At 35.4% G+C, this 22,570-nt stretch overlaps 1 protein-coding gene across 1 annotated transcript in view; it reads left to right on the top strand.

Moving 5' to 3' along the window:
* BICD1 (BICD cargo adaptor 1) overlaps positions 1–8,844 on the top strand; it is a 204,554-nt gene extending 195,710 nt beyond the window's left edge. Inside the window, exon 6 of the mRNA XM_069094849.1 lies at positions 7,873–8,844. Coding sequence (XP_068950950.1) covers positions 7,873–8,242 — 370 coding nt within the window. The 3' untranslated portion in view covers positions 8,243–8,844. The remainder of the gene's footprint in view (positions 1–7,872) is intronic.
* Positions 8,845–22,570: the final 13,726 nt, after the last annotated feature.

Raw genomic sequence — 22,570 nt, 5'->3', positions numbered from 1 at the left:
TTTCTTTCTTTCTTTCTTTCTTTCTTTCTTTCTTTCTTTCTTTCTTTTGCTTTTTGGAGGGGGAAAGTAGGGTAGTTGGGGTTAAGTGACTTGCCCAAGGTCACACAGCTAGCTTTTGTGTTAAGTGTCTGAGGCTCGATTTGAACTCAGGTCCTCCTGACTCCAGGGCCGGCGCTCTATTCACTGTGCCCCCTAGCCACTCCCTCTTGTATCTTTTCTTTCAAGTGCTCAGTCTATGTGATTGTATTACATTCACTTTTGGTTTTCTGTTTTGTGTTTTTTTGGTGTGTAGTTCTTGTTGTAGTTATTGTATATGTTGTTTTCTTGACTCTGCTTATTATCCTTTGCATCAATTCTTACAGATCCTTCCATGCTTCTCTGTATTAATCACATAAATAATTCCTTACAGCACAGCAACATTCTGTTACATTAATGTATCACAATTTGTTTAGCCACTTCCCAGTTGATAGACATCTGCTTTGTTTCCAGTTCTTTACTATTGCAAAAAAAAAAATGCTGTTATAAATATTTTGGCATAAATAGAAACTGTTCTTATTAACAGCTTCCTTGGCATATAAGCCTAATGATGGGTCAAAGGATATGGACTTTTTAATCACTTTGTTTACATAATTCCAAATCTTTGCAAAACGTACCAATTCACAGCCCCACCAACAATTCATTAGTGTCCCTATCATCCCATAACCCCTCCAACATTCAATATTGTTATTTTATGTCATCTTTATAAATTTTTAAGGAGTGAGATGAAACTTCAGCATTGTCTTTATTTGCATTTGTCTTATTATTAGTGATTTGGAGCATTCTTTCTCATAGGTATGAATACTTTGCAGTCTTTTGAAAACAACTTGTTAATATCCTTTTACTACTTATCTATTGGGGAATAGCTTTTAGTTTTATACAAATGTTTATTAATGGTTTATCTATATTGGATGCTAAATCCTTATAAAAGAAATTTGATAGAAAGAATTTTTTCCCATTTGACCACTTCTCTTCTTATGTTAATTTTGACTGTGCAAAAGCTTTTCAGTTACATGTAATCCAAGTTATCTATTTTATCTTCTCTAATTGCTTCTGTCTTTGGTTAAGAATACATTTCCTACCCATGGCTTACTGATCTGTTTCTAACCCTAAATGTGATCTGTTTCTCTTCTAAATTTTTTTATAGTAAGATCTTTAATATGAAGGTTTAGTATCCATTTAGAATGTGTTGTGGAACATGATGTAAGAGGCTGAGCTATGCCTAATTTCTGACAGGCTATTTTCCAGTTTTTATCAAATAAGGAGTTTTTTTCCTGGTTAATATATATTTTCCACTTTTTCAAACACTGGGTTATTGAATTCTTTTGTTTCTGATTTTCTCTTATGCTGTCCCACTGATTTACCTCTTTATTCTTTAACCTAGAAGGGTTTTGTGACTGCTGTTTTATAATATATTTTGAGCTCTGGAAGTGTTATTTCCCCTTCACCCATAATTTTTTTTCATCATTTCCCTTAATATTTTAGTTCTTATAAAGTATCTCCTTGGTAATTTAACTGAAATAGCATTAAAAGTGTAAATTAATTTTGGTAGTATTATCATTTTTATTATATGGGCATGACTGAGTCATGAACACTGAATAGTCTTCCAGTTATTTACATTGTTCTTCATTTCTTTGAAAAGCACTCTGTAATTAAATCTATACAAGTTTTTTGTGTGCTTTGATCAATTGATCCCCAGATATTTTATGCATTTGAGTTATTTGGAATAGAATTTTCCTTTCTATTATTGCTTCCTATGTTTTGCTATTATTTTATAGAAATGAAATGTTGACTTTTTGTTGATTTTGTAGCCTTCAATTTTGCTGAAACGATTAAATTTACAATTAGCATCCTTGCTAACTCCATGGCATTTTCCAATTATACCATGATATTATTATTAGAAAGGGACAGTTTTATCTCCTCTTTCAAAAGGAATGAGTGGAACTGCTAATCTGGCTTTATTTCTCACCAATAAGGGGGAAGTGATTGCTGAAATATAAATGATAGTGACCAGTCTGTCTTAGAGTTTGTAATAGACATGGGGAATTAGGTTGGACATAATCTTTCATAAACCCTAGATATGGGCATAACTACTTCAGAGAAAGGATAGTCAGAATTCCATGGACTAAAAGTCTAAAAGTGAAGTTAGAGGGATGTATTTACTGCATTTATTTACTTTTCTGTATTTCTCTTGTTTGGAGTGTTCAAGGGGTGAGTAATATCTTCTGTTCTGATTTTCTTCCTAAAAATGCTTTAAACACCTCATTATTATTGGTCCATCTTTTCTCATTTATGATTAAGCTCAGATTTACAGGGTAGGTCACCCTGGGCTGCATCCTGAGCTCCATTGCTCTTTGGAACACATTATTCCATTCCTTCATATATTTTCTGGTAAGTATAGAATGGTCTTGCATTAGTCAAATTTCCTTTTCTTTGTATTTGAAGGTATTTTCTCTTTTTCACTTAACAGAACTTGTTATTTCTGAATTTTTAAATTTAGCCACTATTGTTAAGTTTAAAACCACTTTCTTCTGGAGGTAATTTGTTGGAGTCTTTCAATTTGCATTTCATTTTCTCTGTTCAGAAGTTCTGGGCAGTGAGTGCTCTTCTGTTATTTTCTGCAATATATTGTTAAGGTTTTTTATCCTGTAATGTTCTTCTGGGAGACCTATGATTATTGTCTCTCATTATCCTATCTATGAAATCACTGTATCTTACTTGTATAGTGAGCATATTTTCATTTAATGTTACTGTTTTTTTATTTCTCTTCTTTATTGTCCTTTACTTCTGTATATTTGCATTCCCAGTTTTTTATTCTATTTTGTTTCTTTAGTGAGATTCTCATGTGTCTCTTCTGTTCTTTTTTTTGTTTGTTTGTTTTTTGGAGGGTGGAGGGCAGGGTAATTGGGATTAAGTGACTTACCCAAGGTCACACAGCAATAAGTGTTAAGTGTCTGAGGCTTGATTTGAACTCAGGCCCTCCTGACTCCAGGGCCGGTGCTCTATTCACTGCACCACCTAGCCACCCCCTGTTCATTTTTTTTTACCTTGCAGGACATATATTCTGCTTTTGTAATTCTCACTCAAACCACTCAGGAACAGTGTGTTGTGGTTCCAAGTTCTCCTAAAATTGACTTCAATTATAAAAAGGTGTTTGAAACATTTTTAGAAAGAAAACCAGAATAACCCAAATAAGAGAAACACAGAAGAGTAAATAAATACAGTAAATTGATCCCTCTGGGTGACTTCCTTTTTAGAATTTTAGTCATGAAATCCTAATCATTCTTTCTCTGAAATAGTACGCATATGTGCAGTATGTTAGGTTATGCCCAACTTAGTTTCCCCTGTCTGTTACAATTTCTAAGATAAAGTGATCCTCTGTCTTACTAAGTTTGGATCAGTATTATCTAGTATTTTGCAGTATTTATTCATAGATGCTTGCCCTCTCTTTACTAAATTTGGGGGTCATATTTCCTTCTATTGTTAATATTTTTTCTTTGTTTATGTTCAAGGTCTTTTGGGGGTTTTTTTCTTCCTGAAATCTTTGGTAATTTCAGAATTTTTTTCTCCTGACTTTCCTCTATTACATACTTTCTGATTCTGTCTCCTTTGATGGTGGTTTCCTTTGATTTCCATGCTGGGCAATTCACAGTTCACAAGCTTAGGTCTCTGCTCCAAGTGACTTCTGGGGACAGATTGACCCCAGCTAGAGGTTGAGCTCTTTCCCTCAGACTTAGTGGAATAGTGCCTCACCCAACCCCCCACAATGTCCTGACCCTCTGTTTCTTAGTTCTCTGGACCAGCACTGGCCGGTCAGAGAGCTGCCATGCTGGTACTGTGAGGTTATCTTCTTCAGCACTGGCAGTTCAGAGTTTTGCAGTGTTGATGCTATGGGGTTGTCTACCATAGTGCTGTCAGTACCCAGCACACTTTTACTCCTGAAGAGAGCATGGTAGTGGCTGTTGTGAAGCAGATTTTCACAGCCTGAAGCCAGGGTCTTCATGGCAACAGAAAAAGGGAGGGGGCATCAGGGTATGAGGTTGAGTTTTGTTGCAAGCCTTGGTCCTTGGGTCTGCTAGTGTAGCCTTGCATCAGGTACCATGAGAAGTATAGGAGAGGTGATGAGTGAACTTAGTGTCACTGAGTGTCAGATCATGGTTTGTTTGGTTTTTTAACCTTTCTTTGAATTCTTGGTGTCTTAAACCATAGAAAGAGCAGAAGTTGCTTTATCTTTGAGCCATAATTTCTGTTTTGGAGAGGTCATAAGGATGAGAGAAATGTCTAGTCCTCTATCTTGTTCAGTGGTTTCTTTGATCACATTTGCCCTTTTAGAGGCTTGACTCAACTACTACCGTCATGAGGCCATTCTTGATCCCTCAAGTGTTAGCACCCCCACCCAAAATTACTTTGTATCTACTTTGTATATATAGTATATTTTCAATTTAATTCAACAAATATTTTTTAAAATCTAATAGTTTCCCCAATTACATGTAAAAATAATTTTAAACATTCATTTAAAAAAATTTTAAGTTCCAAATTCTCTCTCTCCCTTCTCCCCCTCATAAGGCAAACAATTTGATATAGATTATATATAAATATATAGATATGCTGTTGTGCAGAACATTTATTATTATTCATGTTGTGGAAGAAAACACAGACCTGGATGGTTATGCAATAGAAACCATAAGGAGACACTCTATTCAGGATCTCTGGGAGATAGAATTTGATCAGTAAAGACTGATCAGAGACTAAGAGGCATAGCTAAGTCTGAGTGTTCATTCAGATCCCTCTGTATTGTAATATGTGATACAAAAGGGAAAGAGCATCTATTGGGGGTAAATAGAACTGGGTTCAAATCTACTAAACCACTCTATTAGATTCCTTATCTGTAAAATAAGGTGTTTGGATGAAATAATTTTTTAAAATTTATTTATTTACTTTTGGTTTACAACATTCAGTTCCATAGTCCCTTCAGTTTCAAATATTCTTCCCCTTCCTGTCCTTCCCCCTTCCCCCCATAGTGGCATACAATCAAATATAGGATCTACAAATACCTTCACATTAAACATTAGTCAAGTTGTAAAGAAGGATTATAACCAGTGGGGTGAACAATGAGAAAGAAGAAACAAAACAAAACAAAAACAGAGAGCAAGTAGTTTGCTTCAATCTGCATTCAGTCTCTGTAGTTCTTTCTCTGGATGTGAACAGCCCTTTCCATCAGGAGTCTTTTGGAGTTATCTAATAACTTTGCATTGCTGAGAGGAGCCCAGTCTATCCAAGTTAGTCGTCACACATACAATGTGTCTATAACTGTGCACTAAGTTCTCCTAGTTCTGCTCTCCCCACTCAGCATCAGTTTATATAAGTCGGATGAGATAATTTTTAAGGTCCCTTTCAGAGCTAAATCTTATGCTTCTAGAAAATTAGATTCTGCCTTCTCTTCCTTTATGCCTTTGCACAGGAAAATAACAGGTTGAAATCTTTACTGTCAACCTCTGGGGCCTACAGCAGTTTATTCATTTAAAATCACTATCTTTTATCAATCCTTCCTATATGTGTTTGTATGTCAAAGCATTGTTTGTACTTGTATATTCAAGAAATATTTGGTTATTTATTTCAAATATTGATTTTCAGTTGATGAATAAATACATTGCTTTGGTGTTCATTGAAAATAGAGAAACAATGACAATCAACTCATTGTAATTTTTTTCCATATTATAAATCACTATTTTTTGTGATTGTTCATATTTAGTGGTTTTGGGTTTTTTTTGCCTTTTTTTGGAGGGCAATTGGGGTTAAGTGCCTTGCTCAAAATCACACAGCTAGTAAGTGTGTTGTGTCTGAGGTCGGATTTGAACTCAGGTCCTCCTGACTTCAGGGCCTCTATTCACTGTGCCACCTAGCCACCCTATTTGGTGTTTTTTAAATGATATTTTCAAAACCTATAAATGCTCTTGGAAGCAGAATTACTTGACTATTTGCACAAAGAACTATTATTATGTCTTTCATTATTTTTCCTAAATGGAACTTTTCATTACTTTGTTATCAAAATCTAACAATGTTTCACTGTAACTTGAAATGCAGCTTTGAAAAGTTGATATTTGGGTTATGTACTTAAATGTTTTACCAACTTGTTTCTTTTTATTTTATCTGAAAAGCTCACACTTATTCTCCCATACTATGCATATTTTTAATTTTTTGCATCTCCCTCTGAAGATGGGAGCTATGCCCCCCTTAGTAATTTGAATCAGTTTTATAATCTCTCCACAGTCTGGTTCTAACCGACATTTCCAGCCTTATTTCCTTTCACTATTTGTCATATTCCAAGCAACCTGGTCTACTCCCTCTTGCCCAAGCTTGATATTCCATTTTTCATCTTCATGCTTTTGTGTAGGCTATCTTTCTAACCCTGGAATGTACTCCATCTCCATTTTACAAGCTTCCCTCAGGGCTCAAATCAGATATTCTTCCTGCCCCAGGCAAGATCTCCCAGCTACTAATGCTTTCTCCCTCCTGGAATTTTTTTGTATTTATTTGTAACAATAATAGTAGTAATAGTAATAACTAATATTTATATAGCCCTTACTATGTGCCAAGCACTGTGCTAAGTGCTTTACAGTGATCTCATTTGATCATCACAACAGTTCTGAAATGTAGACGCTGTTATTATCCTCATTTTACAGATAGGGAAACCGAGTCAAACAGAGGTTAAATAATTTGTCCAGGATCACCCAGCTAGTAAGTGTCTAAGGTCAGATTTGAACTCATGTCGCCCTGACTTCCTGACTCCAGGCCCAGTACTCTATCCACTGTGCCACCTAGCTGCCTATCTCTGCTTACATATTATATTTCCCCATCAGAACATAAGCTCCCCCAGGATAGGCACTGTTTCATTTTTGTCTTGTGTGTCTAGCATCTAATTCAGTACCTTGCATAAGTAGGTGTTTAATAAATGCATATAGAATTGAATTCCTTTCAAAACTCAGAAACCATATCTATATTATTTACTTTATAGTATAGATGACCATAAATAATGCCAATTTTTTCTCTCTTGAGAAAAAAGCAAACATACATAGCACAATTCCTAGATGGCACAAAACCATCTAAGCCAATCTTCTCATTTTACAGATGAGAAAACTGAGGCCCAGGAATGTTAAGTGACTTACCCAAGATCACACAAGTAATAAGGATCAAATATGAGATTTGAACTCAAATCCTGTGACTCAGGAACCAGTGCTTTTGCGCCATACTATGTTTCTTACTAACATTGTTTCTCCTTTTTGGAAGCCTCTTGATTTAACAAGACAAAAACACAACCTTTACATATCAGATGCATCCATTAGTGTCCAGGGAAAGGAAATGAGAAATAACTTGGAACTTAGCAGTGAGGCATCTTGCATGATAAAATCTAGTCTTGGCACTGGATTACATGAATGTACCCTTAGCTATTTTTTATAGTACAAGCCAAAAAGATTGACTGGGCATCAATACTAATATGTTTTTTTCTAAATTTCAAGTTAATAAGTACATTTCTGTGAAGTTATCCATACCATAATTGCTATCTATGTGAAATAAATCAGTCCAAGTCCATAAGACAACTTGATCAAGACTTAATTTATAAGTAGATTAAGTAGTATCAGAAAAAAATGCATATTTCTAGCTTAGAAATGAGAAAAGAGATAAGTAGAAAAGTTAGCATGCAGCATATCTCTGTGGTTAAAAACATATACATTCAGGCTCTTAGGATCCTAGATTTATCAAGCAAGATCCAAATATACCACCCATATTATCTTTTACCAAACTTTTCTCATGAACACATTTCTCTTTTGACTTCAGATGTGATGAATATGTTACCCAGTTGGATGAGATGCAAAGACAGTTAGCAGCTGCAGAGGATGAAAAGAAGACACTAAATTCACTCTTACGGATGGCTATCCAGCAAAAACTCGCCTTGACTCAGCGACTGGAAGATTTAGAGTTTGATCATGAGCAGTCCCGACGAAGCAAAGGCAAGCTTGGAAAGAACAAGATCGGCAGCCCTAAAGTAAGTGGGGAGGCATCAGCCACCGTGCCCACCATAGACACTTTCTTCCTGCATAGTCAGGGCTCACAGCCACCAAACATACTGCTCAGCAGTGGCACTCAGAGGAAAAGGTATGCATGCAGTGATCTTTACAGTGTGGTGCAGTGGCCAAATTTAAGTTAAAGCTATTCAAAGCAGAAATATTTTCTTTTAAAGGAAGGGGCAGTAAGATGGTGGGTGGATGTTGGGTAGTCTAACTAAAAAGAAAATTCCTGATTATTGTGCTTCTACATTTCTCCTTTTGCTAATCATAATATAATTTTTAATTGTCTTGTCAGTTCTTTTGGTTACTTCCTGTTTGCATGAATGTAACTTTCCCTCCCCAAATAGAGTTAAAAATGAGAAAAAAAAGATGTTATTCTCTTAAATGAAGAAATATGGGGCTCTAGATGTGTTGAAACCCCAAAAGCAAAATGTAAAATAACTGAGCTACTTGGCTGTTTTCTTTTCTTTGAGACAAACATATGAACTTGTTCTTTTTGAAAACGTTTTTTCATGTTGGTAAAAATGATGAATGGCTAAAAGAGAATGTCTGTGTCTAGTTAAAATGAAATAGATAATGTTCAGTATTCAAAGGTGAATTTTTCATCAAAGAAATTTAATCGTATATTACTTAGTGACTGGAATTTGTGACCTTCAGCCAGAGTCTTGAATGTATATTTTCAGTCACAATAAAAAAAAAAAAATTCAATGCACAATCAAATGCTAAGAGTATCTTCGAAGACCCAACCTTGAAATAAATCTCTTCTTTGACCCAGAAGAGCTTATAAAACATGGTTGTGTCCTGCACTGGAAACAAAAGAAGTTAGCAAAACTACTTGTTTTTCATGTTCAACAAATTCAATCACAATGAAAATGATGTTATCACTAGTAAGGTATTGAAAGGTAATTAAAGTAAAACTCTTTTGTTTTCTATATGTATTTTTCTTGGATCTCCTGCAAGACAATTTTCACCTTCCCTTTGTGATCAGAACCATCCCAGGACTTCAGGGGCTTTCTACCAACATCATTTATTAAGAGTCCCCCCTGATCCCACCTCCACAGAATCATTTCTTCTGAGGGGTCCCCCTTCCCTGAATGAATTCATCCAAGGGTACCGGCTCAGCAAGGAAAAAAGGTTAACTGTAGCACCACCAGGTAAACACTTTTTCCTTGGGTGCATGTGATACAAATAATTAGTTGAATAGACTAATTTCTCCTCCCATCCAAATATGCCCACTTCACACATGCTCTGACTTAGATAAATCTTGATTCTCTTATCTTCAAAAGGACAACTTCATTGTAGTTTTGTGTTCCCTCTGTTTTACTCATTGCCAGAAGAGAACTCCCAGAAGTTCTAGACGTTATTTTTAATAGCTGAGAGTAGGAAATTATAGTTGGGAGAAAAGATGTATGTAAAAGGTGTGTCTTTTGCCACAGAATAAAGTTGATCATATACACAGTGTAGGATATATCACTAGATTAGTAGCGAATGATATAAAACTTTGGTGCATTATTTTTTGTGAACATTCAGTAATAAGATACATCTAATCAAAAGTCCTTTTTGTTCCATATCCTTTCATATTGAATCAAAAATTTTCCTCAAATACTTGAACAAAATCAAACCAAAATTCTAGAAAGCCCATTTACTCTCAGGTTCACTTGGTTTGACACATAGAAAACCCTAAAATGCTTTTATCAAGGCAAAGCCATTATTTGATTTAAAAGGCTACTAAAATACTCATAGCTGACTTTAAATTTCATCATTTTGAATTTTACTTTCAATATCACTAAGGAGAAGAGGTCAAGAAACATGAATGAAAGTAATACTTCCCAGAAATCTGGGGAAATGAATAATATAGACATATTATTAAAGGAATATGTTGAATACAGCTGAAATCAAGATGTCACTTTCTGATATCAGAAGGCTAAGTCATTGTTATTGCAGTTTATAAGTATTATATAGGAGAAAGAGAACTAGATTTGGAGTCAGAGAACCTGGGTTCAAATCCAAGCTCTACCACTGTGATCTTGGGCAAGTCACTTCCCCTCTCTAAACTCAATTTTCTTTTCTGTCAAATGAGGGATTTAACCTAGATGACCTTTAAATCACATTACATTTCTAAATTTTTGATCCTATGATGTCACTGATATATAGTCCATCAAGTGGGAAAAGAAGAGATGTGATGCACCTAAAACAATGAAAGCTTTGCTCTATTATACAACAGTAAAAAAATTGATTCAGACTTCCAAGGAAAATTAAACTCATGTTGAAGTATTACTTTCAGATGACAAACTTGACCATTTTATACACCTTAATTGGGAAACTGATGAAAAGGTTAAAAGAATCTTATAAGATCATACCTTCAGTATGAATTTATAAATAGGGTCTATAAAGGTAGAAGGGACACCAGATGCCATCAAATCCTACTCATAACTGAATAAGAACCCCGCTTTCCTACAATAAGCCTGATGAATGGCAATCCAGCCACTCTTTCTAGTGAGGGAAAACTTATTCTCAAGGCAGTTCATTCAAAAACCGCAAATCATTAAGAAGTTTTTCCTTACATCAAGCTAAAATCTGCTTCTGTGTAACTTCTGTCCATCCTTCCTAGTCCTGATTCCTGGGTGCAACAGAACAAGTCTAAACCCTCTTGCAAATGACAGCCTTTCAAATACTTGAAGGTAGCTCTCATGTCCCCTTCGAGTTTTTGCCTTCAAGCTAAAAAAAAAAAAAAAAAACCTCCCCAGTTTCTTCAGCTAATCCTCATATGGCATGATCTTGAGGCTCTTTACCATCCTAGTTACCTTCCTCTTGATGTTCACCTGCTTATTCATCCTAAACTGTGGTGCCCAGAACTTGCCACAGTGATCCAGATATGGTCTATTGAGGATGAAGTACACCAGGGCTGAGCAGATTTGGTATACTTTCCCTCCTATTCTGAAAGTTAAGCCTTTCTTTGTACAATTTAATAGAGTATATATTTTTGGAAACCATATCATACTGCTGATTTCTAGTGAACTTATAGTATGCCAAAATACCTAGATCTTTTTCTGTCAAACTGCTACATAGTTATAACTCCCTCATCTTATACTTGTGAAGTTGGTTTCCTAATCCCAAGATTTTGTTTATTTCTATTACATTTTATTCCATTAGATTTGGCTCAGCTTTGTAGCCTATTAAGATCTCCTTTGGAGTCTGACTCTTTCATACAATATATATCCAGAGCTGGAAGGGACCTCAGAGACTCCTTTACCCTTTTTTTTCACATATGAGCTATCCCTCCTGATGCACCATCTGCAAGTTTGATAGGTATGTCTTCTGTGCTTTTACACCCGTTCTCTAGGGCACTTCAATTCATCACCAAGGTGATGTCTCTGCTTTTTAGTATGCTGTCCAGATTTGCTATAGCTTTCCTTTCAAAGAGCAAGTGTCTTTTAATTTCATGGCTACAGTCATTGTCTGCAGTGACCTTTTAGATACATAGTAAATATACGGTAAAGTCTTGTTTGATAAACCTAGACATCACAGCTCTTGGGACAAGAACTCACTATTCTACAAAACTGTTTGGAAAAATGGAAAGTAGTCTGACAGAAACTGGTATAAACCAATATCTCATACTGAATACCAGTGTAATTTAGACCTAAAAGATGATATAAGCAAATTAGTGGATCATGGAAGAAATTACCTGTCAGATTTATAGAGAGGGGAAGAGTTCATATCCAAACAAGAGATAGAGAGCTTCATAGGAAGTTAGATGGATAATTTTAATTATATAAAATGTAGAAGCATGCACAAACCAAAGCCGTATTGCTAAAATTAGAAGAAAAGCAGGAAACTAGGGGAAAAAAATATTTGCAGCAAGTTTCTGTGCGAAAGGTATATTTCTAAGATATATGGGGAACTGAGACAAATTTATAAGAACAAAAGCTATTTAAAAATTAATAAATGGTCAAAGAATATGAATATGTAGTTTACAGAGAAAGAAATCCAAATTATCAATAGCCATATTAAAATATGTTCTAAATCACAATTAAAGAAATGCAAATTAAAGCAACTGTTAACTAAGATGACAAAAAAGGGAAATGAGGAATTCTGGAGTGAATGTGGGAAAAAAGGTATGCTAATGTGCTTTTGTGGATCTGTGAACTATTTGGTTCAACCATTCTGGAAAACAATTTGGAACTATGCCCAATGACTATTAAACTGTCCTCTTTGACTCAGTAATACTCCTACTAGGTCTATACTCCAACAGATCAAAGAAAAAGGAAAAGGACTCCTATGTTTAAAAATATTTATGGCAGTTCTTTTTGTGATGGCAAAGAATTGGAAGCTTAGGGGATCCCCACCAGTTGAGGAATGAGTGAACAAATCATGGTATATGAATATTATGAAATACTGTTATCCTATAAGGAATAATGAAAGGTATGATTTCAAAAAAACCTGAGAAGACTTGTATGAATGTATGTTGAGCAGAGCCAAGAAACCAATTTATACAATAAGGAAAATATTGTTAAGATAATCAATTTGGAAAGACTAGGGAATTTTTATTAACAGAATGACCAACCATAGTTCCAAAAGGCTCATGATGAAACATGCTTAGAGTCAATGAACTTAGAGTATATATTGAAGCATATTTTCTTTTTCTTTCTTTTTTTGGATATCACTAATATGGTCATTTGTTTTGTTTCACTTTACGTAATTGTAATGAGTTTTGTTTTTCTTGTCTTCTCAGTGGGTTGGGGAGGAGAGGAAAGAGAGTTCAGAATTGAAAACAAACCGAATTTTTTTTAAGAGGTGGTGCTATAAATATTATAAATGTAGCAGGACCTTTCTATCTTTAACTTCCTTGGGCTATATTGGTAGCAGTGGCATCTCTCTTATTTTATGGGCATTTTAGTCACTTAACATAATTACAAATTTCTTCCTTCAGTTGTTGGACCAATTGACAGCTCCACCAAAAGTGGATCAATATACCTATCTTACCACAACCCTCCAACACCATTGCTATCTTTTGTTATCTTCACCAATTTACTAGAAACGAGGTGAAACCCAGAATTATTTTGATTTTAATTTCTTTTATTATGAATGATCTGGAGAAATTTTTATATGAATGTTAAGAGTTTATAATTCTTTTGAGAACTGTTATGTATATGAATATGTTATATGTCTGTGTTAGTTCCTTATATAAATTGGATATCAGGAGTTTCCACATTGCATTCATTCTTTTTTTAATGCAAAAGTTTTTTTATTGCATTTAGTGTATGTTATTTTATATTTTGTGATTATCTTCCTCTTGGGGGGAGAGAGGTATTACCACTCTAGCCATAGCTGTGAAAGGTACCTGATCTAGTTTTCATTTAATTATTTTTAGGATTTGGGACCCATTTTGAACTTATATATGGTATAAATTGTGCTTGTCTAACCCTTATTTCTTTCAAACTGCTTTCTACTTTTCCCTGATTTTCTTATCACTTGGGGAGTTTTTATTTTCTTGGGTTTATAAAATAGTGAATTATTTAAATTTTTTCTGATTCTTCCTTATTTCTCTAATCTGTTTCATTTATCTACTTTTCTAGGTTTTAATAAGTACCTAATAATTTTTAATGATTACTGCTTTATCATGTACTTTGAGATCTGAAAGTTATTCCCATTACATTTCTAATTGTTTTTTACTTCCCTTAACATTGTAGATGTTTTGTTCCTCTAAATAAATTTTGCTATTCTTTTTCTAGCTGTATAAAATATTTCCTTGGTGGCTTGATAAGTAGAGTACTAAATCTATGAATCAATTTAGGTAGTATCATCATTTTTATTATATTCGTGTGACTTACAGAGGAGGAATATCTACCAGTATCTCCTATCATGTGATCCTGACTAGATCTTTTCCTGAAAAAAAGAATTGAAACCAGCCTTAACTTTTTTTTTTTTGTTTAGGAGACCAAGGCTCAAGTCTTCCTGGTCACTTAAGGGATAAAAGAGCCCTACCCACATGAAATCAAGACCCTTTTAATTAGGGAGATTGACTCAGATTAGCCCAAATCTACAGACCCTCCCTCTTTAACTACCCGCACCCCCCACACCTCACCTTGGTAGAAACCTGAAAAGAACTTTAACCAGATGGGTTTCTGTTTGGTGATGAGAGTGGCTCAAACTTTCCAAGCAAAGTGCTATATTCTTGAGTATTCTTTCTATGCTATAGCTAAGTTGTTTTGGTTTTTTTTTCCCCCTAGCTCTAGCTAAGTCATTCTGGTAACTATTAAATGCTAGTAGTTTTTGTCAAGGTAGAAAGACTTTGAGTATAGTTCCCCACAGCAGTGAAACCATATGTTTGGTTAAAAAAAATCCTTCACAGAATGCAGAAACGAAGCAAACTATATGCTACTTGTTTGTTTTGTTTTTTTTTTTCTTTCTCGTGGTTTTTTCCCGTTCATTATAATTCTTCTATGCAACATGATTAATGTGAAAATGGTGTTTAATAGGAATGTATGTATAGAGTCCATATCGGATTGCAGTCTTGGGGAGGGGGAGAAAATTTAAAACTTATCAAAGTAAATGTTGAAAACTAAAAATAAATAATTTAATAAAGAAAAAATTTTTTTAATCCTTCACTATATTCTTAACTCTTATTAAGATATCTTTAGAGGTTTAAAAGCAATGTGGCATGATATGGTAGTCTCAAACTCAAATAGAAACAGGGGCCACTTGAACGTACCTAAGAATACCTCCGGGAAACCACATATTAATATTATCTATGTTTTATTGTATTTTCATTTATTTTGTTAAATGTTTTCTAATAACATTTTAATTTGGTTCTGGCAGCACTTGTAACTGTTGTGGGTGAGATGGGACAGTTTGTTTGAAATCTCTTGCATAATGATTATTAGAAAATAAGCCTCAGAATTCAGGAAGTTATTGTTATTCAGCCATTCTGTTGTGTCTGACTCCTCATGATCCCATGGACCATAGCACGCCAGGTTTTTATCTCCTCCACTATTTCTCGAAGTCTTTCCAAGTTCATATTCTGTGACACTATCTATCCATCTTATCCTCTGTCATCCCCTTTTCTTTTTGCCTTCAGTCTTTCCCAACAAGAGGTCTGTTTAGTCTAATGAATCTTGTTTTCTTGTTATGTGTCTGAAGTATTTAAACTTATGCTTTGGGATTTGATCTTCCAGTGAATAACTGAATTAATTTCTTTAAGTTTTGACTGATTTGATCGTGCTATCCCAGGAACTCTCAAAAGTCTTCATCACTACAAAGAATTGACTCTGTGGTGCTCAACTTTGCTTATAGGGCTACTTTCACAGCCATACATTGCTACTGGAAAAAACATAATTTTGATATATGAACCTTTGTTGGCAAAGTGATGTCTCTGCTTTTTAGTATGCTGTCCAGATTTGCTATAGCTTTCCTTCCAATGAGCAAGTGTTTTTTTTAATTTCATTGCTGCAGTCAGCATATGCAGTAAAATTTGAGCCTAAGAAAATACAGTCTGACATTATTTCCATTTCTCTTCTTTCTGTCTGCCAGGAAATGATAGGGCCAGTTGCCAAGATCTTAGTTTTTTTGATGTTAAGGTTCAAGCCAGCTTTTACACTATCCTCTTTCACTCTCATCAAAAGACTTCTTAATTCCTCTTCACTTTCTGCCATCAGAGTATTATAATTTGCATATCTGAGATTGTTAATGTTTCTTCCAGCAACCTTAATTCTGGCTTTTGATTTATCTAGTATACTCTGCATATGTTATTTTTTTTGCTTTTTTTTTGGAGGGGCAGTTGGGGTTAAGTGACTTGCCCAAGGTCACATGGCTAGTTTTTGTGTTAAGTGTCTGAGGCCAGATTTGAGCTGCATATAAGTTAAAGAAAAATAAGGTGACAATATAAAGCTTCATCATACTCCTTTTCCAATCTTAAACCAATCAGTTATGTACAGTTCTAATTGTTGCTTATGGGTCTGCATACAAGTTTCTCAGGAGACAGGTAAGATGATCTGGTACTCCTTTCTCTTTGCCGACTTGCCACATTTTGTTGTGATTCACACAATCCAAGGCTTTATTGTAGTCAACAAAGCGTAAGTGGATGTTTTTCTGGAACTCCATTGCTTTGTCCATAATCTAGTGAATGTTGCCAATTGGGTCTCTAAGAGTTGAAAACTCTTGGAAAACGAGCCCACTCTTCTGGTGATTCTTGGTTCACATATTCTGAAGCCTAGCTTGCAAAATCTTAAGCATAACCTTGCTAGTGTGTGAAATGAGTGAGATTATTTGGTAATTTGAACATTCCTTAGCATTGCTCTTCTTCAGAATTAGGATATAAATTGCTCTTTTCTAATCCAGTGGTCACTGTCATGTTTTCCAAATTTGCTGGCATATTGAATGCAATGCTTTAACAGCATAATCTTTTAGTATTTTAAATAGCTTGGCAGGAATTCCATCACTTCCACTAGCCTTATTGTTAGCAATGCTTCCAAAGGCCCACTTGACTTCATTCTCAAGGGTATCTGCCTCTAGATCAGTAACCACACCATTGTAATTAGAGGTAATGTTAGGATCTTTCTCCTATAGTTCTTTTGTCTATTCTTTCTACCTCTTCTTAATCTCTTCTTCTTCTGTTAAACCACACTACCATTTTTTATCTTTTATCATACCCATTTTTGTATGAAACATGCCCTTGGTATCTCTGATTTTCTTGAAGAGATGTCTTTCCTGTTCTATTGTTTTCTTCTATTTCTTTGCATTGATCTTTAAGAAAATTTCTCTCCTTGCTGTTCTCTGGAATTCTGTATTCAATTGGGTACATCTTTACCCTTCTCCTTTCCCTTTTGTTTTCCTTCTTTCCTCAACTATTTGTAAAGCCTCATCAGACAGGCATTTTGTTTTCTTGCTGTTCTTTGTCTTTGGGATGTTTTTGGTTGCTGCTCCTGTGCAATATTGTAAACCTCTATCCACAGTTCTTCGAGCATTCTACCAGACCTAATCCCTTAAATCTCTTTATCACTTTCACTTCATATTCATAAGGGATGTTATTTAGGTCATACCTATGTAGTCTTATGGTTTTCCCTACTTTCTTCAGTTTTTCTGAATTTTGCAATAAGAAGCTCATGATTTGAACTACAGTAAGATCCAGGTCTTTTTTTTAACTAACCATGTAGTTGTTCACCTTTGGCTGAAATGTAAATAATCAATCTCATTTCTATATTGACCATCTGTTGATATCCATGTGTAGAGTCATCTTTTGGATTGTTGAAAAAGAGTGTTTGCTATGATCAGTGAGTTATCTTGACAAAACTCTATTAGTCCCTGCCCTGCTTCATTTTGTATTTGAAGGCCAAACTTGCCTGTTAATGAAAATTTCTCAGGGTGGCTAGGTGGTACAGTGAATAGAGTACTGGCCCTGGAGTCAGGAGGACCTGAGTTCAAATCCGGCCTCAGACACTTAACATACAAAAAAAAAAAACCCACACACAACCAGCCATGTGACCATAGGCAAGTCACTTAACCCCAACTGCCCTCCAAAAAGCAAAAAAAAATATTTTCTCAGCCTAACATGAATAAAAATGATATTTTCCTTGAAGCCCTACCACAGGATTTAGAGCTAAAGGAGAGCTTACAGACCATCTAATCCAACTCTCATTTTACAGGAAAAAGAAAGCTCTGGGAACAAAGCTGTAGCTACCAATTTTGGATCCTGGGGCCAGCTTCACAAAAACATGCCCCTACAAACAGTATATAATAGTCCCTTAAATCTGCTTTTTAGGAGAAATTCAACTGAGAGGGGTGGGAAGAGACCCTGGGACACAGCACTCTGTGGGGAGAAAGTCCCAGGATATCATGAAGCACCTCCCTCCAACCCCCCAGTTTGAGAGGAGCTTGTCAGTTGTAAGGCTATTGAGGGGTGGGAGTAGTTCTAGGTGGGCCGTCTGCCATGGGTCATAGCTTTCTAGTATAATTTGGTTGGTACCTAGGCAATTTTCTAAGACTACAAGTTTCAGAGAAACTATCAACTTTCATTTGTAGAAGAGTTTTAGTCACCCAGAAGTTCTTTATATCAATATAATCTGAGGTCCAATACCTTTCCTTACCCTTATCTAGGTGCTAAGCTCAAATGTTGTTATGGTGCTGAAGAGTGTAAAGATCCTATACATATTGGGACACTGGGACAAAGCCCCAGTTACTCCACCCTAGTTATAATTCTGCCCAAGAGATTAAGTGATTTGTTAAATCAAGTAGTAAATAAGGTAATAAGCAGCAGGCTTAGAGTGAAAACATGTAATTATAGAACCCCATTTCTTTCAGCCATACAAAATCTAAAATTCTATATACTATCTTGGATTCTACATAACATATTAGATACATTCTTTAGTATGCTTCAGGTAAAATACCCTGGCCTTTGACATAGAATGAACCTTTCACTATAAATATTACTATCGTGACTATTATAATTATATTATGAATATCATAAGCAGATAATGCAAGGCAGAATAGAAGCATGGGCCATGTTGAATTACTTCACTGTATTCACAATTTAGCTTACTCCAATCAGATGTGTTTTAAATTTATAAAGAAAAGTAGCATACCTAAATATAAATTATAACTCTGTTACTACCTTATGACTTTGTGTTAAGTTGTTTCTCTCAGCCTCATGTGTAAAATGAGGAGGTTTGATGTTCTGTGGTCCTTGGCAGCATTTCTCACTCTCTCCTCTTTTCACTCTAGTCTCTGATTGAGGTGGCTCTTCTGCTAGTCAAGGTCATGTACCCTTGATCCCAAAAATAGATTATTCTTATTATCATGCCTTCTTTCTAATTTTCAATCTCATCTATTTACTGGTTCCTTTCATCTATTTACTGATTCCTTTCCTGTTGTTTACAAGCATACTGAAGTCTTCCTATCCTTTAAAAAAAATTCTCACTGGATCCTACTATGACTACTAGTTATCAATCTATATCTTTCCTCTGCTTCTCAAACTCCTTGAAAAAGCTATCTGTTGTCAAGGTCCATGCTTCCTCTTCCTTTGAAAACTTCAGATTCCCCCCACCCACCAAGCCCCACCACACACACACACACACACACACACACACACACACACACACACACACACACACACCACATACACCACATCTCAATACTGATCAGTGCAGAAACTTTAACCTTTCTGTTTTTTCAGACTGGGCCACTTTGCCCCTCTTTAGGCAGTCTGATTAGGCTTCACTGCTAAATAATCGCTATAATGGTTTCCAACATAGTATGGACACCAGATCAGCTTTAGTCCTACTTCAGCTCAGAACTCTAGAATATAAGCAATCCATGAGCCTTAGGCTCCCCAGCATCAGGGACTGTAAGTGTGGTAACCCCCTCCCCCCACACACACCCCACTACCACATTCACGCCCAGTCCAGTGATCTCTTAAATACCAAATGTAGTGGGCTTTTCTTATTCTTTACCTTTTTTTATTTTTCTGCAACATTTTATAATCTCACTTCCTGAATTCTCTCTCCTTTCTGGGTTTTTGCAATACCATTCTTCCCTAATTCTCCTCCTAAGTGGATAATCACTTCTCAGTCTCCTTTGCTAGATCATCATACAAGTCACACTACTAACTGGGAGTATACCCCAGGACACTGTTTTGTGCTTTATTTTCCTCTTCTCTCTCACTTGGCAACCTCTTTAGCTTCCATGGGTTCAATAATCATCTTCTAGATGACTCCTAGATATAAATAACCAGCCTTAGTCTCTCTGCTGGGATTTAGTCCCACATCACAAACTGCTTATTGGGCATTTTAAACTGACTTTCCCATAGGTATAGCAAACCCAAAATATATGAAAGAGAATTTATAGTTTTTTGGTTTGAGGTTTTTGGTTTTTTCCCCAAACCCACTGATCTTCCAAGTGCCCATTTTTCTGTCAAAGGTCAGTATCATCTCAGTCACTCAAGTTATACTTGATGTTATCTTGGACTCCTTACTTTCATTCACCCCATATATCCAATCACTTGCCAAATTTTACCATTTCTATAGCCACAACATCTCTCTTGCATGTTACATTCTCATCACTCACATAGCTTCACCCTAATTCAGGCTGTCATCACCACTCACCTAGACTATTGCTTTGTAATTGGTGTGACTGAATCATTACTCCCCATTCCAATCCATCCTCCATATAGCTTCCAAAGTGATTTTCCTAAAGCACAGGTCACCCAACGTCACACCTTTACTTAATATTTCAGTTACTACCTGTTTTAAAATGAAATGTAAACATCTGTCTGGCACTTACAGCTCTTCATAATCTGACTTTCCTACCTTTCTAGTATTATAAATTATTCCATGTTACATGCTCTACAGGTCAGCCAGACTGGGCTACTTGCAGTTCCTCACATCAAACATTGCACCTTCCATCTCTATATCTTTGCATCAATTCTGCCTGTTCACTTCCACCTCTTGGAATCCCTGACTTCCTTCAAGGTTCAGCTCAAGCATTACCTTCTACATGAAACCTTTCCTAATCCCTTCAGCTGCTAATGCCTTCCCTCCCCCAAACTACCTTGTGTTCATTTTGTATATATTCCTTATATACAATATGTACATGTTGCTTCCCCCATTAAAATAAAACCTCCTTTTTCAAATTTGTCTTTTTACCCATGGAACTTAACACAATGACATTTTCAATCATGTCCGACTGTTTATGACCCATTTGGAGTTTTCTTGGCAAATTCCAGTAGAATGGTTTGCCATTTCCTTCCCCTGCTCATTTTATAGATGAGGAAAATAGAGTTAAGTGACTTGCCAAGGATCATACAACTAGTAAATGTCTGAGGCTGGATTTAAAATCATAAAAATGAGTCTTCCCAATTCTAGGTCCAATGCTCTATACACTCTGCCGCCTAGTTGTCCAGTGTCTAGCACAAAATAGACACTTAACAAATATTTTTTGATTGATCCAGTCTAGCACATAAGTGATAACGCCTACTTAGTGAGTCCTAATGGGTCTCATAGAGAAGACAAAGATAGAGAGACAGAGAGGGATATGCAGAGAGATAGAGAGAGCCACCTTGGTTTGTTAGATTACTTTTATAAACCATGAGAATCAAATCTCCTTTGTCTCAGTCAACCAATAATCTTGAGTTTCCTGTGTCTAATCAGCGAGTGGGCATGCCTATACTACATGGGGAGGTATTCCCTAGATGCCTCGATTATGCTGTATAATTAAGTTGATTGGAAGATTCATCTACCTACTTTACATGTTACCTTCTATGAAAATTAAATGTAGGCTTTTTAAAATAAGAAAGACTAATCTGCTAAATGAGCCAATCACATAAATTACATGTGTATAATGTCAAAACACTAATACTACATTCTGGTGTCACTTGTAGAAATAAGTCTCGCACAGCCATTTCTTTTAGTCATCTATTCACTTTGTAAATCCATGCTAGCTCAGTTATTTATTTTAGTTGTTTCTCTCTGTTATAATATTGCTGGAAGGTCTGAAAAAGTAGTTTTTCCTTTCAATTTGACATTGTACTTTCTGAACTCTATTCTTTTTCCCTGCTCTGTAAAGTATATTTTGAGTGACTTCATTCTTTCTACTCTAGTACTTAATCATCCAACAAATACACATTCATAGATTCATATAATCACAGTATGAACTTACCTTGAGTCCACAAGCTATGTTGAGTTTTGTGTTAGTTTTTTCTAAAGGACAGAGACCTTTTAAGTTTTGGGATATTTCTTTTTCTTCTTTGTCTTTTGACCGAATATCTGCTTTTGCAGATTATCTATTTTTCAATTTTACAAGCATCAAAACCAGAACTCAGTACCTACTTTCTCCTTGAAACAGTCTTTGGAGCTAAAAAAGTGGGCTGGGTTGTCTTAAAAGCAGTAATGTGCTGATAAATATTTTAAATTTCAGACTTCCCTTAAAGGGAAATTTAATATGCATTATTAAATTTTCTTCATCACTTCTTAAGTCTAGACAATCGATAAAATGATAAAGCAATCCCAGATACAATGGGTTTGCAGATTTCCAACAAGCAAATTCTTAAACTGAAAATTTAACAATTTACTCTTGCAAATTGGTATAAGCTGGCAGCTGCACACCACTGCAAGAGTCATTATTTAAATGACATATATTCTAGAATTTTAAAAAAAACAGCTTTGAAGAAGTTTATCTAGGAGCATAAAGTTATGCTTATTAATAAATATTAAATTTATCTAAGAGTGCTAAATATTGATAGTGGGAAAAGATTAGAATAGAATTATCATTTTCCCCGAATGTATTCACTTTTGTGGAGTATCTGGAGTGAAAGTCAATGACAATAGATCTTGAACATTTCTGGTTTCCTTACTATAAAGAGTTGTAGAGAGTGACTTTTGGGAATCACAGCAATTCCTTTGATGTCAACTCTGATCCCTGTCAAATTTTTACAATGCTGATACTGTTTTAATCATTTGAAAATATTTACTCTGTCCAAT

The sequence above is a fragment of the Petaurus breviceps genome, unplaced genomic scaffold (assembly GCF_028583685.1).
Source record: "Petaurus breviceps papuanus isolate PSGF00001 unplaced genomic scaffold, PetGlider_PUasm1.0 221, whole genome shotgun sequence".
In the NCBI taxonomy this organism is placed as follows: domain Eukaryota; kingdom Metazoa; phylum Chordata; class Mammalia; order Diprotodontia; family Petauridae; genus Petaurus; species Petaurus breviceps.
Note: the sequence above shows the minus strand (reverse complement) of the source record. Positions and strands in the feature narration are given on the sequence as shown.